We start from the raw sequence: 19,810 nt of genomic DNA, 5'->3' as shown, positions 1-19,810 counted from the left end.
GAGGAAAATAATGAATTTAATAAATTTTGGAATAAGGCTATAACATAACAAAATGTGGAAAAAAATGTATATATAAAGGTCTTTCTTAATCCCTAGTGTTCTATCCATTCTTCCTGGTTCAGGATCTAGTCTTGGGAGAGCCAAGGAATTTCTGGGCAGGTGAGGCTCAAATGCAATTATATAGCCCCTTTTCATAATTTGATTTGCTTTTCTGTTCACCAGAAATCGTAAAGTGGAAAAGTGACTTGTGCATTAGTGTTCACGTTTCATTATTCCAGGAAGAACATTTGTGAATACAGCCCTGAGGATGTACTGGGGTATAGCGGCCCCAAAACTGCACTCTTTTTGCAATTTTGCTTGGAGTTGGCATAATTTCCCAAAATTTAATTTTATGGTGTAGCACTCTAGTTAGAAGGTATGACATCATACTGTATGTTCTGTAAGAAGGATGGGTCAATATTACTCCCATTACTCCTTTCTTGCAGTTTTTAAAGTAAGAATATCATTGTTACTAAAATCCAGTTAACACATATTGTTTTGTGGCCATACTTTTGAAACCGTGAGAATTAAGTTTACAGATTGGCCCCATTCACTAACATCTTATCGCACTGTTAAACAGATTTTTCCTTTATCAAAATTAATTTTTGTGGTAATGAACGTCATGCCACACATGCTGTTGATTGAGCTTAACTTGTATTGAACCCAGAATACTCTTCATTTCCAAATATCATGAATGGGTACTTCAAATAAAAAACTTAGGAAAGGATTTGGCTCAAGATCGACCCTAATGTAAAGCAAATAGTTTTTAATTGGTCATAGATACTATCCCAGCATGATGATTATTTTACATTTCAGATGGCACTGGCATGCATCCTTGGTTTGGTGGCATTTTATTGCATGTCACAACTCCTAATAACTGCAATTCACAAATTTAAATGCTGTGGACACACAAATGGCAATACAAACTTTGAATGCGCTTCACTTGTACAGTGACAGTCAAGATATAACCCTAGTTTTATCAGTGTAATTATATGCTGGATTGTGTTCACATTTGGTTTGAATTTTGATTTAATTTCCTGGTTGCAGAGTCCAATGTTTCCATGGTAGGCCAATAATCCAGCTGTTAGAGTGCAGAAGTGAATGAGCCAACACACATGGTTCACAATGTCTCGTTTAATGTTTTTTTTTTTCCTCCAACAAATTTACTGTGTTATACAAGACAGGACAACTGAAAATACAAAAAAGTATTAATGAAAAAAAGACTAAATTTAAAATGAAACAATGGTACAAAATGTCTTATGGAAATAAAGATAATCTTAACCATCTTATTTCTTTCCCTCTGGGGTCAAGAATTAAGAAATGCTATGGTAATGAGCATCAAAATGCGGTTAAAAAGGTCAGCAAGAGTCAAAGTTTGGTGGTCATGGGTTCAGTTTGCATGTTGTGCAGTTGAGAAACACAATTTAAGAGTGTATGGGTAAGGCCCACCTGAGGAAAAAAGAAAGTGAGTTAGCTCTGAAATAAGCTTGAACTTAATGATTCATTAGAATAATCAGACTTATAACTGGGATCAAAGTGAAGTAGTGTTAAACCTGGCTGTTCTTGTACAAGCCTCATGGAACAAAAGGTCCATTGTTTGTGTGGGTAGTACTTACTAGGATTTTTCATCTGGTAGTGGTTCATCAAGGCAAGAGCCTCCATAGTGTCATTAACAGTTTCCCACTCCAACAAACCAGATGCACTTCTCTCACCTGTGGTCCCACCAACACAAGACACACACACACACACAGAATCAAACATGAAACACCTCAACACTTTACTGTAATTCACAAAATATATTTGACCGCATCGACCAAATTGATTAAACTCATTAGTAACTCACTCTTGCCAGTGAACAGCTTGACACTGCTTGGGCTCTTGATTCCCAATTCATTGCAAATCTGAAGACGAAGAACCAGAAAAGGCAATTCAACTCTGGCGTTCACACACAGACAAAGAACAAGACTATGGGATATAAGGACAAATAGTGATATCTGACCTGACTGAAAGCTTCAACAGAGCTGTCTGGTTGACTGTTGAAGAAGTGAAGTACATTGCTGGGTTGTTGGATGCGGTTCTTGGCTGCCTGCTCAGCAGTGCTGAAACGGTTGTTTCGGTTGCCATGGAAATCCTTAAAACTATAACTGCCATCTTCCAACTGGTATGACTGGCCTGGCATTATGGCTTGTTGCTTGGATACACTGAAGATCAACAGACAGACAAACCGATGATAAACAGTCGTAATACACATGATTAGACAGAATAATGTAGATTAATGGAGCATTTATGTCATGTCGGATTTATGAGATTCTGAATTGTAAAAACATTTTTGTAAACCTTGAATTTTTTGAAAGCTCTGACTTGACAGTTGTGATGTCATGTAAAAACAACCAATGAGGCAGCAGCCTCTAGGACAGTGTACAAATATAGATTTTCCGATGCATCTCAATCTTCATTTGAAGATGAACGATCTCAAAATGTTAAATCTCTTTAACGCCCAAGATCGATGTTTTACTCCATGCACAACTCTCTTCAATGCAAATAAACCACTTGCAAATGAGCCCAAATTTCACACTATGTGAATAAAATATCTGTGATTAGTCTCATGCTGCTAATTTTTAAGATTTCACTCGTCAGTGATTGAGTAGTATAGTGACAAAGTGCAGCACAGTTCGTTTCACTGCATGTTAACAGTAAAATTTGTACTCTTTCCATGTTATATGTCCAACAACGAGATCCAATTGTCATAACTATTTTAATACCCTTTCTGTTCTTTACAGTTATTGATCTAAAAAATTTAAATAAACATTTAATTCTAATCACAAATGAGGTAAAGAAACCATTCCAGTCATTTCTCGTTAATGTGCGGTCATTTATAGATGCTCTTTCCAGAACAGCCTGTATTCTCAGAGACAGTACCGATTTTTAGCATGTGTGCGACAAATCAATGTTAATAATAGTACAATTACTGTACATTTTTAATAAGCTAAAATGTGACCAAAAATTTAAATGAATAAAATATTTGTAAAATTAATATTTTCGAAATGTGCCTAGGTAGAAGGTCCCCTGTATAATTAACAGCATTAGCTGATATGAATATCTTTCATATGAAAGCAAAATGGAAAAAAAAATCACTGAATATACAGTATACCCATATGAACAGATATTGAATCTGAATCGAATTGAGAAATCTGTATCAATACCCTAGCGTTTGTGTGGGCTCTGTTGAGCCATAGCCAACTCAACAGTTAACAGTAAGAGTGAACAAATTTGATATGCCATTGTTTCCTAGAGAGCTTTTTTGTTCTTAAACACTTTGCAAGAGCATACAGGTGAAACTCGAAAAATTAGAATATCGTGCAAAAGTTCATTAATTTCAGTAATTCAACTTAAAAGGTGAAACTAATATATTATATAGACTCATTACAAGCAAAGTAAGATATTTCAAGCCTTTATTTGATATAATTTTGATGATTATGGCTTACAGCTTATGAAAACCCCAAATTCAGAATCTCAGAAAATTAGAATATTACATGAAATCAATAAAAAAAAGGATTTTAAATACAGAAATGTCGGCCCTCTGAAAAGTATAATCATGCATATGTACTCAGTACTTGGTTTGGGCCCCTTTTGCATTAATTACTGCCTCAATGCGTGGCATGGATGCTATCAGCCTGTGGCACTGCTGAGGTGTTATGGAAGACCAAGATGCTTCAATAGCGGCCTTCAGCTCTTCTGCATTGTTTGGTCTCATGTCTCTCATCTTTCTCTTGGCAATGCCCCATAGATTTTCTATGGGGTTCAGGTCAGGCGAGTTTGCTGGCCAATCAAGCACAGTAATACCATGGTCATTGAACCAGGTTTTGGTACTTTTGGCAGTGTGGGCAGGTGCCAAAACCTGCTGGAAAATGAAGTCAGCATCTCCATAAAGCTTGTCTGCTGAAGGAAGCATGAAGTGCTCTAAAATGTCCCGGTAGACGGCTGCGTTGACTCTGGACTTAATAAAGCACAGTGGACCAACACCAGCCGATGACATGGCTCCCCAAACCAACACAGACTTTGGAAACTTCACACTGGACTTCAAGCATCTTGGATTGTGTGCCTCTCCATTCTTCCTCCAGACTCTGGGACCTTGGTTTCCAAATGAGATGCAAAATTTGCTCTCATCAGAAAAGAGGACTTTGGACCACTGAGCAACAGACCAGTTCTTTTTTTCTTTAGCCCAGGTAAGACGTTTGACATTTGAAGCCCATGTCCAGGACCCGTCTGTGTGTGGTGGCTCTTGATGCAGTAACTCCAGCCTCAGTCCACTCCTTGTGAAGCTCCCCACACATTTGAATGGCCTTTTCCTGACAATCCTCTCCAGGCTACGGTCATCCCTGCTGCTTGTGCACCTTTTTCTTCCACACTTTTCCCTTCCACTTAACTTTCTATTAATGTGCTTTGATACAGCACTTTGAGAACATCCAACTTCTTTTGCAATTACCTTTTGAGGCTTTCCCTCCTTGTGGAGGGTGTCAATGATGGTTTTCTGCACAACTATCAGGTCAGCAGTCTTCCCCATGATTGTGAATTCAACTGAACCAGACTGAGAGACCATTAAAAGGCTCAGGAACCCTTTGCAGGTGTTTAGCTGATTAGAGTGTGACACTTTGAGCCTACAATACTGAACCTTTTCACAATATTCTAATTTTCTGAGATTCTGAATTTGGGGTTTTCATAAGCTGTAAGCCATAATCATCAAAATTATATCAAATAAAGGCTTGAAATATCTTACTTTGCTTGTAATGAGTCTACATAATATATTAGTTTCACCTTTTAAGTTGAATTACTGCAATTAATGAACTTTTGCACGATATTCTAATTTTTCGAGTTTCACCTGTATAGAAGTGAATTATTGTAATGACAAATACTTTACTTTTATCAAGAAAGTTTTTCAGCAATATGAGTGTTGCTATAGAAACAAATAACTTCCCGGGGATGTAAACAATTCTGAGTAGAACATCTCATAATTATGGTTCCGATATGACAACGAAAGCTTAAGGTAAAAAAATATTTTGACTAGCATAGGAAATCTTTAAGTGAATGGAGGTTTAACTTTTGTCTTGCATGCTCAAAAATACTCCTTTGTACACACCAAACATTAAGTTTTTGCCCAAACAGCATGTTGTTGTTGAGGTGTGAAATGGCTCGATCCACGGCGTAACAGTCTCCCATCTCTACCATTGCAGCACCAGGTTTACTCTTCATAAACTTCACCTAAACACACAAATTTACTAAATAAACCACAAAACTACATACATGAAACAAAAAACGTCACCTACAAATCATACATTAATCCAAATAGATTGTACTTGTTCAGAGTGAGCCTTCTAAATATAAGGTTCAATTGAAAGATTAATGGTTGAAAGCTTTGAAAACTCTGTATGACCTAAATGTTTCTTCACATATAAAACACCAACACTCACCCTTTCTACATTGCCGTAGAGACAGAATAAGTTAAACACTCTGTCTGCATTGATCTTGGTGGGTTCAAGACCATACACCATGACCACAGGAGAGTCAGCATGAGCATTGTAGTCTGGTGGAGGAGGTCCATGTCCGTACTGCGCTCCACTATACCGAGGGGCGCCACGGCCACGCCCCATTGGGGGCCCCATGCGCCTTCCCTCGTAATGTGGGGGTGGAGGAGGTGGTCCATAGGTGTCATCATAGTGACTGTAGCCACCCTGTGGACCAGCTAGGAAGAGAGATATAGGTATGAAGGTTTGAGAATCAACTGTACACCACAAACAATTACAAAGCATAAAACATAAAACTGTACCTGAAACAGAAAAAAGGATTTCATTCAAAATGGTGTAATTCATGTCATTTTCACACTCCATTTACATTTAATCTGAGCATAGTTTAGCCATATTCTATTATAGGACAGATAATAGTGCAAGAAACCAGACTTCGGACATGACTCTGTTTTGACAAAATATGTAGTTAGTGTTACAGGTTTACACAGCAGTGTTGTTTTGTTTTAATTTTCAAAATGTTTTAAAATTGCACATCAAAAAAAATTTCAGAGGACAAACTGATCAGCTTTTTTATGTTGGAAGCCATCATAAGCTGTAAAAATGTTCAATGTTCTAGTTGGGCAATATTTCTTGAACGTGCATCAAACTAACCATATTCTGGTGGATGATCACCCAACAGTGCTGGCTGCCTCTGCCGCTTGTTTGGGTTAGCATTGGGGTCTGAAAGAGAGAACAAGCAATACAGTGACAACTGCCATGAAAAAGTGCAAACACAGAGTGGGAGGGCTGTGCAGTTCTGTGATTGGCATGCAGTGGGCATTGGGTGTTAATATGATTAAGTGACTGAAATAGTACAGTAAGTAATAATGGAGATTCAAATTATATATCAGACAAAAGTGCAACAAAAAGAAATGGCTTCATTTGTATTATCCATGGTCAGTGTCTTTCAGTGTCTTTCATACACTCTGACTTATGTATCAACACACACAACCAAAAACACACACCTTCTGAATTGTTCCAACTGCCATCTGCATCGGTATCTGCACAGACAGGTATACACACAAAATTAGATGTACATATGCAACAAGAAAAAAGCTAATAAAAAAAGGTTTTGCCCCTCTACATCTAAACATCCATGGGAGCTTGTTTTTCTTGCCTTTGGCTTGCTCACGGGGAGCATTAAGGCACTATTTTTTTTAAAGCTGCTTTTCAAAAGCAAAAATTAAAATGAATTGACAATTCATTCGATGGGGAGATTAAATCCTTTTTCATAACTTTTGTCTGGTTTATACATTCTCCAATAAAATGATGCCCATATCACCCCAGTCATAATAAAAATCACAGATAAAAAAAACTAAACATGCAGGGCAGTTGGGATATACAGTAGCCTTCGAGTCACCTTTGCAGCATCACAGAATGATTGAATCAGTCAGTACGTTTACAGGAACTTTAAAAAGTTTCGTTTAATTCAGAATAAAACAATACTTTGATTAAAATATAATGCAAATTCAGTCCTAAAAAACAAGAGTTTATACATGTCAAACAAACCACAATAGGCCTCAGACAGAGGTGACGCATGTAGTGTATGTTTAACACATCCTCAGCTGATGTATTCTCTTTAAATATTCCATTAACCAAAAATGAAGTTGCAGCTGGATTATGCAAATCAAACCTACTGTAGCTCGATTCGAACTACATCAGTGATGAATGACCAGTGGTTTAATTTTTGCTTTAGCACTTACAGAAACGAACCCACTTTTTAAAATCTTTCAATTCAATGCATCTATACATAACATGAATGACCAGTAATGTATAACAATACATAACCCTGAGAATAGTTTAGACCAGTGGTTCTCAAATGGTTTTGCTTCTGGACCCAGATTTTACATTGGACATCAAGTAGCAACCCACCATAGTATAAAACATATCCTGTGTTTAATGTGTCATGGATCACATTTTGTTTTATCTTGCATAAATTTGTTCATTATTTTTCAAGTAGAAGTTAAATAAAGTTGAGGAGCATATTTATTTCTATGAGTATTATTTGTTTTTTGGTCCAGTTTATTTCCTAATAACATTATTAAAATAGAATAAGCAACCTCCTAAGCAACCAAATTGGCCTGGTTGCTAGGGAGGGTAGTCACATGGGGTAACCTCCTCGTGGTCGCTATAATGTGGTTTGGTCTTAGTGGGGCATGTGGAGAGTTGTGCGTGGATGCCGCAGAGTATAGCGTGAAGCCTCCAGGTGCGCTATGACTCCGCAGTAACACGCTCAAACCACGTGATAAGATGCGTGGATTGACTGTCTCAGACACTGAGGCAACTGAGATCTGTCCACCACCACCTGGACTGAGGCGAGTCACTATGCCACCACGAGGACCTAAAGCATATTGGGATTTGGGCAATCCAAATTGGGGAGAAAAAGGGGAAAATCATAAAACAAAAAAAACAAAAAAGATAGAAAAGACGATTATAGGAATGAGAAGTTCAAGTCAACACAAAACACTGTTCACAACCCATTTTACTTTCGTAAAATGAAATTTTTCTGAGAGAAACAACATCTAATGTGGAAAACTGTAGGGTGGACATGGTTTTAATAATCGATAACAGATTGGATACATATCAGAATGGAGCCAAGTGGTTAGAGGGAAAGGGTTGAAAAAGAGTGATTCATGAAATTAACCAAAAAGGAAAGTAATTTCAGAAGCAGATCTAGTAATTACATTTTGTATAAAAGATTAAGGAAACCTTATCTATTAATTTAAATTAATTTGAACAGTTGAATCGGGCACAATAACGCTACCTTCACATGTCATCGGAATTATCGTAAAATACGAGTTTCCTACTCGGGAAGTTGTACATGAACGCACCATCAAGAAATAACTATGACTGGGAATTTGAGACAATTTTCAGAAATTCTGAGAAAAGGCGTCAATATTCAAAAGAGAATACAGTTTTAATAGTGAATGAGGGTTATTTATTTATTTTTAGAAATGCAGCTGGTCATTTCAGTCAAATGCATTTACGTATACAAGTAACTATTTAATGCTTATTGTACATTTATACATAAATATTGCATGTATTTGACCAAAAATCCATCATCAGCAGCAATCGTGATTTCATATATTACGTTTCAAAATAAGAAAACAATATTTAACAATATATTTCAATATTTCAAAGAACTTGAAAGTGACATGCTCATAATTATGACTTCAGAAGTGAGAAGTAGGATAATTTAATTAGCATATAAAAGGCAGCATAAGGCCAGGAACATGCATTAAAAAAGGTCAATACTCGCTGGGTAGCTCAGAGAGTATTGATGCTTACTACCACCCCTGAAGTCGCGAGTTCGAATCCAGGGCATGCTGAGTAACTCTAGCCAGGTCTCTGAAGCAACCAAATTGGCCCGGTTGCTAGGAAGGGTAGAGTCACACAGGGTAACCTCTTTGTGGTCGCAATTAATGGTTCTTGCTCTCAATGTGGCACGCAGTAATTTGTGCATGGATCGCAGAGTAGCATGAGCCTCCACATGCTGCGAGTGTCCACGGTGTCGTGCACAGTGAGCAAGATGAGTCTTAGAAGCTGATGCAACTGAGACTTGTCCTCCACCACCGAATTGAGGTGAATAACTGCGCCACCACAAGGACTTACTAGTAGTGGGAACTGGGTATTCCAAATTGGGGAGAAAAAAATTTAAATAATAATTTTGAATTGGTGTTGATTTTTTAAAGGAGAAAAGCTAAACAGTCCGAAGATAAACAAGGCTGACAATTAATGAGGCGTTTCATCTTTCAAGATATATTCTAAAATAAATAAAATAAAAAAATAAAAAGATTCAGTGTTGACCAGTCACCAAAAAACTAATGATGCATTCAAACAGCATAAAATATTTGTTCCTTATGCCACATTACCCAGCCTCGAAGAGTCTGAAATAAATAAATGGTAGAAACGTACATCCACTACTCAAGACAAAAGATAAGATTCTTCATTTAGCCTTAAAAGGCCACAACAGAGTTCTTTTTGACAAGACAAAGTTCTTCATTCCATGCTAAAAGGGCATAATATACCTTACAGTCAATGCGCTGGCTGAATCAGTTAGGAAACCACATAACCCTGTCGGTTTCACACAAAAAAATAGAAGAAAATGCACTAGGGGATCAGGGTACAAGCGCTTAACCGAGAGATATTCTCTACCATTCGCCCTTTTCCCAGAAGATTCCATTTTATTCATTTTCCTGTTCTTTCAGGATATTCCTCCCAGTCCACTACATGGGGTTTTGGTGTGTTCCAGGCACATTGGTGCTTACCGTAGCAAAGGTGGATAGCAGACAGCAGATGGCGTGTCGAGTTTAGTAGAGAGAGATGCCACACCAGCAGTCAGACTAATCCACACCTGCGTCACACAGGGGGCGTAACACAGGGATCAGAACACCGTCAGCCGCGCTCAATGAGTTAAACAGATTCATAACAGAGAGGAAGAGGAGAAGGAGGGATGGAGAAATGAAAGAGAGAAAGCACTTCAGTCCACAAAGCGATAGGGCTTGAGGAGGGAGAGCTGTGTGATCGATGGGTGTGTTCCCATGGTTAAAGTTGTGGTCCTTTCCATGTGTTAAGGCGGTGTATTGCCGGTAATGTGGCCCATAGTGTCTTGTTGGGTGCATTTCACTATTGTTAGCAAGGCGGCGCAGGATATGTTCACGACAAACTCTCGTTGATATCAGAGCAATGTGGCCTGTGATCATGCGGTTTTGGATATGTGCAGTCGAGGTCATCTTTGTTCATTACGTATAGACAGTGTCTGCTTGGTGTTGTCATGGCAATCTTGGATGGGTGAGCAGTGACAATCTCAACTTGTTGTATTAAAATCTGCCTGGTATAAAGTCATGAAATTCACTACTCACTGCATGCTTTATCGGACACTGTGTCAGAGCAATCTTGACTTGTGTTGTGAAAGTAATGCCATGTTGTTATGACGATCTCTGCTTAAATATCAAACGATACATTTGATGTGTTGCAAAAAACTTGTCACGGTGTGTTGTCAGGGCAATGTCAGCTTGGCATGTTGTCATGGTGATCTCTGATAATGGCACTTGTGTTGTAGCAATCTTGGATTGGTGTGTTGTCATTGTTATGTCAGCTGGGCATTTTCTTATGACGTTCTCAGGAAATAGGAGAAAAGCAAGAGCAAAAGTATCCCAAACACCCAAGAAATATGACGACATTAGGCAGGGAATGTGATGAAAATATCTGTACAATTCTTCTCTCATTCTGTTTATCTGTACCGCTTCATGTTGTGTTTGTTGCTTGATTGGTTGGTGTTGATGTGGGAAGATCTTCAGTGATTGGCTGTAATGTATTATCCGACATGTTTAGACTCAACCCCCCAAAATGTGACATTAATTCAGTGAGATGGCAGCCACCTTTGCAGAGAATGGAGATGTTAGCTGAGTGGAAAGATATCTTGAGTGTCGAGATGTTTCTATCCGTATGACGAGTGAAATTGTCATCTTTGTAGCATTTAAGTTGTTGCGAGTTCATTATCATTCCGTTTCATTGTTCCATGTGGCCTGTTGAAGTGCTGTGATTGGACAGTAACTGCAATGTGTCTTGCAAAGGACTGAGAATACTGAGAATCTACAATGTGTTTAGCAGCTAGTTAAAGTGCAGGAGCTCAAATGTATCACATCTAAGAGTAGAAATACTGATCTATGAGTGCATGCCATCTGTGGCCTAACGAGTATGTTTGTATGGACAAAATAAATGTAGCTCTTTTAATATCAGCATATTTACCCTGAGAGAACTTATATGAACCATTGGACCAAAGACACTGGCGAACATTCTAGAGGCAAAATCTACAATCAAACAGTACACACACTGTAATACGACAATCTGGGTAAAAACTGCCCCAAGTTGTTTCCTAAGAGATCCTGTTCATTCAATAGCCCAGAGATTCCCCAGAGTGTGCTTTAATGTACTGGACCTTATTCAGAGTAGTGCCATGTTAGAATTTTGATGGGAATAAAAACATGTGAGGGGTAGACTTGTGCTATTCAATGAGTTGTTTAAATTGGTATTAATCATTTAGCTGACAAAGAGAGACATCTTCCCAAAACAGTTGAACTCCAGAAAATCAAGAGTTGTGAGAATTAGACATGATCTAGGACCTTTAAACAATGCATGCCATTATAGAGTAAGTATATCCTTCAAATTCTCATTTTCAATCCCGTAAAAAATTTAATATGGAACTACTCTGAATAAGGGCATCTGCAAAACAAAAATCTCCATCATGTAGTATGTTGGATGCAGTGTCAAGTTTAGTGAATACAGGTGAAAGGGGTGCCTGCTTGTCAGGTTCAGTGTTTGTATGAGAGAACTACTTGTGCTCTACCACAAGACAGGTGACATGTGCAACAGACCAGTGTATGTTTGTCACTATGAGCATGCGCGCATCAGTTTGATCATCATTCCGGTTCACGTGCACGACTTTGGTTTAAATAAACGGATGTGTAAATTTTTTTTTTTTAAAGCTGCAAGTTTTTTATGCGTTCGTATTAGAACATATCTATTTGCAACTACGATTTTGAGAATATGTATTATAATCCAAAGAGAAGAAAGCATGAATGAAGCAGCATCACTGAAGTGACTTGCTAGGGAAATGACCTAATACTGGGTTTACTTCAAAATTCCCAAGGGCATAACTAAAGGAGGCCAGTCCACACCCCCATAAATCATAGGGAGCAGCACAGACAGTGCATGAGAATTACAGTACCTTGTCCACTCAGATTGGGGTTGGTGTAGTCCCAAGTATCCTGATCATTTTTGAAGACGTTGAGACGGGTTGGCTATACATTAAAGAGTAAGATTTCGTTAGGATTCAGTTTGTAGGAGGTTAATATGTACTCCCAAAAGACACTAATATCCCACTTTAATAGTTCACTCAAAAATGGAATTTATTTACCCTCATGTCGTTCAACAATGACCAAGCTGCTCTGTCCCTAGCCACTATTCACTTTTATTGTACACTGATCAGCCACAACAATAAAACCACTGACAGGTGAAGTAAATAACATTTATCTCGATACAACGGCACCTGTCAAGGGAAGGGGATATAATAGGCAGCAAGTGAACAGTTCTTGAATTTCATGTGTTGGAAGCAGGAAAAATGGGCAAGCGTAAGGATCTGAGTGAAATTGTGATGGCTAGATGACTGGGTCAGACCAGCAGCAAAACGGCAGGTCTTGTGAGTGTTTCCGGTATGCAGTGGTTACTTCTTAACAAAAGTGGCCCAAGGAAGGACAACCGGTGATCCGGCAACAGGGTCATGGGTGCCCAAGGCTCATTGATGTACATGGGGAGCAAAGGCTAGCCTGTCTGGTCAGATCCCACAGAAGTGCTACTGAAGCACAAATTGCTGAAAAACTTAATGCTGGCCATGAGAGAAAGGTGTCAGAACACATTGCAACGCAGTTTGCTGTGTATGGGGATTCGTAGCAGCAGACCGATCAGAGTGCTCATGTGGACCCTTGTCCACTGCCGAAATCACTTACAATGGGCACGTGAGTGTCAGTACTGGATCATGGAGCAATGGAATAAGGTGGCCTGGTCTGATAAAGCACGTATTCTTTTAGATCATGTGGACGGGCGGGTGCGTGCCCTAGTTTACCTGGGGAAGAGAGGGCAGCAGGATGCACCATGGTCCTGGCATTCATGTGGATGTTACTTTGACAAGTACCACCTAACTAAAGATTGTTGCAGATCATGTACACCCCTTCAAGGCAATGGTATTCCCTGATTGAAGTGGCCTCTTTCAGCGGGATAATACACTGCCACACTGCAAAAACTGTTCAGGAATGGTTTGAGGAACACGACAAAGTGTTCAAGGTGTTGACTTGGCCTCCCAATTCCCCAGATCTCAAACTAATTGAGCATCTATGGATGTGCTGGACCAACAAGTCCGATCCATGGAGGCTCCACCTCGCAACTTACTGGACTTAATATGATGATGTAAGTATGATGATGAAAATGAACAGTGACCAGGGACAGAGCAGCTTGGACATTCTGTTAAATATTCTCCTTGCGCGTTCTATGCAAGAAAGTAATCGGGTTTGGAACGACGTGGTGAGTAAAACAAGACAACATTTTCATTTTTGGGTGAAGTATACCTTTAACAGCCACTGAACAGTCAAAGTGTGATTTGCATCAGCTCCATTTCTATTTAGCAAACTCAAGGGATGAATTACAATCATTCACAAATCTAATTTCCTGAGGTCATCAATCATTGTGACTTAAACATCTTCATAAGTATAAGTTTGCCATATTGACTTCAGGCCTAAAGATGGCACAGTTCAGTAAATGCAGTACGATATATGTAATGTTGTGGGGCACTAACCTTGGCATACTCAATTTTAAGAGTGCAGCAGCCCGAGTAGATATCCGCTCCATTGAGAGAGGCTTTGGCTCTCTGTGCACTCTGGACTGAGTCAAATGTAACTTTGGTCAAGGAGAACAACATTTCTAAGATACACAGGCTGACTAACAGAGATCAGAGAGTAATTTCATTTATTAGAATACGCAAACATATGTAATCTACACTTTGACTGGGTTTAATCTATTCAGATAAGCCCCAAACATGGTGAAGAATTCATAAAACCAGATTAAGAGAAGATTTAAGTCATTTTGCTAAAGGATATTCAACCATGGCTTGAACTCCATTTTTCCTAAAGATCACAATCCTTTGTACAGGGCCGCAGTTGTTACAAATGGTGTAGAGAACATCCTACAGACATGAAATGACAAAGTATCAACATCACAGTACATTTGTGTTTAAGGTCCATGCATATAAAATGTCTAATAGCAAGCTAATAGAAGAAATTGTGCATTACCATGACAACACTCATGAGGTTCATTAAAATGGCAGATAGAGACAGACGGTAGACAGCTAAATCTATTCAGCACACCATCAAAATATATCACCATAGTGAACAATACTGGAACAACTTACAGTGGTAATGGGGTAGATAGGGTTCATGACAGTGAGCAGCAGTACATTGTTGACGCTCCGTGTGTCATCTGAGTCGCTAGGCCGAGAGATTTTCTGACTGGTAGAATAATTGATGTATGATGGCCGGCCAGCGATGTAGATTTGACTACTATTAGCATATGTCACTGCATTACTGGAACCACTACTGTCCTCAAACTCCACCAGTGCCTGCCGTTTCTTCGGCATCAACACAACATAACTGAAAGACAGGAACGAATACACACACTCTCAGTAAGACCTCAAAGTACAGCAATATAACAGTTATTAATATAAAAACATGCATCAATATACTAAATTTGGACATCATGTCAATGCCTTTTGCACCATTTCTGTAGAATTGCATTACAAATTTAATAAATAGACAAGCGTCAGCTATTCTCCTATAAAAGGTGAGTCTAGCTTTCATTTTAAGTGTACTGTAATCTCGTTTCCAGTTAGACCAGCGCCTTACTAGCGAACTTGAAATAACTAAATTTTGGCTGGGAATGTCTCATCTACTGACTGTTTTTGCTTAAAGTAAATGATCACCCAAAAATTAAAATACTCCATTTAGTCACTCTCATGCCATCTTGGATATGTTTGACTTTGTATTCTGCAGAACACAAAGATTTCATGCAATGCAAGTGAATTGTGACCAGACCTTTGAGGCTCCAAAAAGCAAAGTCAGCATAAAAGTAATTCATACAACTCCAGTGGTTTAATCAATGTTTAAAAAAAAAAACAACCAATCGATTGAGTCAGAATAGATACAAATTTAACAAATTTTTTAATACAAATCTTGATATCAGTAGTATTCTTGGCGATCATGATTTCAAGCTCAATTACACTTTCTGGCAGGGATTAAAAACAGTTCAATGAAGGAAAGTGAAAAGAAAAAACAAAGTTTTTTTGTACAAAGTAACAGAAAAGTTCATCGTGTGGCTAGTATTATTTCCGCATTGTGCATTTATAACAGTTCTTACACAGAGCGGCCTGCCAAACAGTCATGTCCATTTTTATTACATCTGCAACTCAAGTTAATTGCCCAGTCTAAACTAAACATTTTCTAATGTCTGCACTGTATCTGCAGGGTTTTGATATATGATTATACTTACAATCACTTCAATATACTGTCAATGAGTACTTAAGATGAATGTCATGATTTCACTGAAAATATCACGTCAGTAACGCAGTAATTGCAGCTTCACAATAGCCATTTTTTTTTTGTCAGCAACTGACAATGATTCAAAGCTGTTTTATATCCAACCATTTTCATTCTCTTGATGAATTAAAAAAAACCTGTCTTGAACGAATTTTCAAGACAGGTGAAAACCAGAGTCTCCATCTTGCGAGTGCATTCTCAACAAAGTGTGTGCATGATGCTGTGAAGTTGGAGTGAAGTTGTTCAGAGGGAAGTTTAAATGACAAAATGCTGACAGAGAATGCAGGACAGGATATTGTAGATAACAAATAAACCCCTGATGAGATTGAGAGAGAGATATATATATGTAATATATATATATCTCTATCTCATCGGGGGTTTATTTGTATTGAATTTACACAAACCAATTTTTTTTTTTACAAATTTACACGGGTCACCTTTTTTGGCTCGTAAAATACGGAATTCCAGATTAATCCGGAAGAATCACATCCATGAAAAATCTTCGTTTGTGTTTAGCATAAGAGATTCATACACATATGGGATGGCATGAGAATTTAAATTTTTGGGTGAACTGCCTCAAATTTCTTCACACAAACATAAGAAATTGTAATAAACTGAATTAGGATACAACTCATGGCATAATTGTTTTTGTTCCTTTTGGGTAGCATGTAGACAGCGTGACACGAGATGCACATTATTTTAGATAGCACTGGAAATCACACTTGATGGGTTGAATTTTTATGGACAGCTGCCAATCTTTTATTTATTACATTTAAATTAATACACTTTTTTTACAACTTAAAAAAAATACTCTCATCCACAGGGTGATGTTACCTTATGGTGCCAAACTCCTGTAGCGCCTCCACCAGGTCAGCCTCGGTAATTCCGTCACTGAGCCCCCTTACATGCACCACAAGCGAGGGCAAGGTCTTGTGCGGGTCATCGTAACCCTCCTGCATATTCAAAGGGCAGGGTGAGAGGTTAGGTCAACCCATAGTATAAACCAAGATTCCTCATGAATGTTAAAGCCAAAGACAATACAATTAGTACAATAACACATATGGTGCCAGATCAACAATTTATTATATACTTGTCTATCATATTGTGTGTACAAGTATAATAATACCAAGTGCACATACATCCACACACACACATTAATGTGTGTGTATGCATGTGTGTATGTATATATATATATATATACACACATACATACACACACACACGTTAGTTCCAGTCCTCGAATCTGATTAGAGACGTTCCATGAGCACTGATGGTGTGTTACCATCAGCACTCCGATACTTCACTGTGTACATTACTCTGCTTGTGTTCGTTGTCCTAAACTAAAGTGTAAGAGCAGTGCATACGTGTTAAGAGCTAATGTAGGCTATATGTCTCTTTTTACAGAAGATAATTTTTGTGTGTAATACGAGACAGTTGGTGATGTGAATCCGTTAGTCATTGTTTACATAGAACAGTGCTCCGTGATCGCTCATATCACTACTACATTACAAAACGACCTTAAATTAGGGCTGGGCGATAAAACGATATATATCACGATGAAGAAAATCCATGATAAGCTTTTGAGGAATTTTCAATATTTACTGCGTGTCGCTAAAACACAAGCTGTTCGGATTTCTCAGGCTGAGTTTCCACTGGGGCGGATGAAATCCGCTCAAAGGCGCTAGGAGAGAGCTTGCTCCGCACTGCTGCCAATCCTACAATCCACCTTGCGATGGCGATCCAACTGCCTCAGCATCAGTCTCACTTTATGCATTTGATTACGCACAGGCGAGCACCAAGTTTATGTTGATGCAGACCAGGAGGAAGGATTTAGTTGTGTTTTTACATATTTTCTTCATATTTGTTTGTTGTAATATAGTGTTGTTCATGTCGTGTTTTAGTGGCCTCCGCTGTCACTGCGGGGGAAAAAAAACATTAATCTGCTTCGTGTGATGTCTCTGTTGTTCATCTGTTCTCTTCATAAATAAATAAAATGCATAATCTGCTATATGCTTGTCCTGTAAATTCATTATCATTAAAATATGAAAATTAAAATGACGGGTAATAATAAATAATGACAGAATTTGTACGATCCCGTCCATCAAAATGACGGACGAAAAGAAAGTTTAACGCAAATGTGACTTTTTTCCACATAGCAGAATTTCAAACATTACAAGTAAACACGCTACTAAGATGGAGAGAAAACATGGACAAGTTCTTGAAAAGGAAAAATATTGATGATGGTTAGCCTATGTGGAATAGTGGTGTACCGTAGAATTTTTTTGTCGTAAAAAGTGTAAAAAGGTTGGGAAACACTGGTCTATTGCATACTGTGGGAACTCAAACAAACACAATATTAAGCTTCATTTAATGAACCAAATAGCTTTCAACTGTGTTTGATATAATGATAAATTGATTTTGTAGTACCAAATTAGCATGATTACTCAAGGATAAGGTGTTGGAGTGATGGTTGCTGAAAATGGGGACTGTCTAGATTTGATCAAAAAGGAATTTCTCAAATAGTGATGTGCTGTTCTTTACATCAGTAATGTCCTGACTACACTTTGTGATCAGTTGAATGCCACTTAAAGAACCAATTTCATTTCTGAAACAGTAAATTCTGAATATTTCTTTGTATTTACTATTTATAGTAATGTGTTTGAGTAAAATGGACATTTTTGTTTTATTCTATGAAGTACAGACAACATTTCTCCCAAATAAAAATTATTTAGAGCATTTATTTGCAGAAAATTACAACTCGCCAAAATAACAAAAAAAGATGCTGTGTTTTCAGACCTCAATTAACGCAAAGAAAACAAGTTCATATACATTTTTAAACAACACAATACTAATATTTTAACTTTGGAAGCGTTCAGAAATCAATATTTGATGGAACAACCCTGATTTTTAAATCACAGCTTTCATGTGTCTTGGCATGCTCTCTACCACTCTTTCACATTGCTGTTGGGTGACTTTGTCACTCCTGGCGCAAAAATTCAAGCAGCTCAGCATTTTTTGATGGCTTGTGGCCATCCATCTTCCTCTTGATAACAATTCAGAGGTTTTCAATATACACACTCCCATTTTGTACCTTTTTAAACAATTCTTACCAAATTTTCAGCCATTTTACATACTACATTAATGCCAATTGCACTTGATTATAATTAGCCATTCTGTTAGATGCTAACTGTATTTCACGGACCCTGTACTTGCACTCTGTTAAATGACAAAGCTGAAACTTATATAATATTTATCAATCTGCTAAACTATTATGAAAAATCAGGAGTCTGTAGCAAATATGAGATCGCTCAGACTGCTGGTGTAATGGGTCTAATCAACATCGCATTCAGAGTAGACAAAGAATGAGACCCTTTGCAACCCTGGGCAAGCTGAATACGTTCTCGTGTTTTGAACTTCTCCAGTTTTTTTTCCTTCTTTTTCTTTCTTTAATCGGACAACATTTGCCATTCTGCTAAATTAATAGACTAGCTGTCTGTAAAACAGTCTGCATGCTTTAATTTAGAGCATGTCTGGCTCGCTGAACAATGAATGACCATTGATTATAATGTGTACGAAGAACAACTTTCAGCTTGTATCGGATTATGTGAAGGACATATGCTGTCCTATAGATAACTACAATATAACATCAAATATAACCTTTAAATAAGTAGACCTTTAAATTAACATATAATCCTCCACAATCAAATAATCATTCCTCATAACTGAACAGTCGGAAAAGAGCGTTGGCTAACAAGCTAGCCTGATAGCATCACGTCTTTAGCGGTAAAACACGTTTTTACGGGGTGGGGTAATACCTAGACCCACAGGCATTCGAACTGCTATAAAATAAATGTAATAAGCTTACCATGGCCATTCCGTCGCTATCTGTTTTCTGTCTTTTAGTTGCTCTGCCTCCGTCGCCGTAATAGTGTCCAGCCGCAGCAGCCATGTTGTCTCGAATGAAACGTTCTAAAATGGAACGCGCTGCAGCTACGGCACCCCGGAGGAGGGCAAAAAGCAATAATAAAATGAATGTTTCATGAGAACGGTAGTACCTCAGAACTTGGT

The 19,810-nt window shown here is 38.2% G+C and overlaps 1 protein-coding gene across 2 annotated transcripts; it reads right to left on the bottom strand.

The window, feature by feature from the left end:
* Positions 1-1,158: 1,158 nt before the first annotated feature.
* On the bottom strand, positions 1,159-19,730 carry LOC127643169 (heterogeneous nuclear ribonucleoprotein L-like). 2 transcript variants are annotated; one of them, XM_052125765.1, is made up of 14 exons: positions 19,608-19,730; positions 16,577-16,695; positions 14,563-14,800; positions 14,252-14,337; positions 13,951-14,047; positions 12,331-12,403; positions 6,566-6,601; positions 6,213-6,281; positions 5,508-5,779; positions 5,177-5,298; positions 2,039-2,240; positions 1,883-1,940; positions 1,656-1,763; positions 1,159-1,488 (listed from the first exon to the last, which is right to left on the bottom strand). In XM_052125765.1, exons 1-14 carry the CDS (start codon positions 19,689-19,691, stop codon positions 1,430-1,432), a joined length of 1,623 nt encoding a protein of 540 aa, XP_051981725.1. In that variant the 5' UTR covers positions 19,692-19,730; the 3' UTR covers positions 1,159-1,429. The 2 variants fall into 2 exon arrangements, with proteins under 2 accessions (XP_051981725.1, XP_051981726.1); XM_052125766.1 differs by having other exon boundaries at positions 1,656-1,751.
* Between the last annotated feature and the right edge of the window lie 80 nt (positions 19,731-19,810).

The sequence above is a fragment of the Xyrauchen texanus genome, chromosome 4 (assembly GCF_025860055.1).
Source record: "Xyrauchen texanus isolate HMW12.3.18 chromosome 4, RBS_HiC_50CHRs, whole genome shotgun sequence".
Lineage (NCBI taxonomy): Eukaryota > Metazoa > Chordata > Actinopteri > Cypriniformes > Catostomidae > Xyrauchen > Xyrauchen texanus.
Note: the sequence above shows the minus strand (reverse complement) of the source record. Positions and strands in the feature narration are given on the sequence as shown.

Coding starts and splice junctions, on each gene's coding strand:
- LOC127643169 (XM_052125765.1), bottom strand. CDS start 19,691: ATGGCTGCTGCGGCTGGACACTATTACGGCGACGGAGGCAGAGCAACT. Junction 14,801..16,576: donor CAGGAGTTTGGCACCATAAG/GTAACATCACCC, acceptor CCTGTCTTTCAG/TTATGTTGTGTTGATGCCGA. Junction 14,338..14,562: donor CTATCTACCCCATTACCACT/GTAAGTTGTTCC, acceptor TCATGTCTGTAG/GATGTTCTCTACACCATTTG.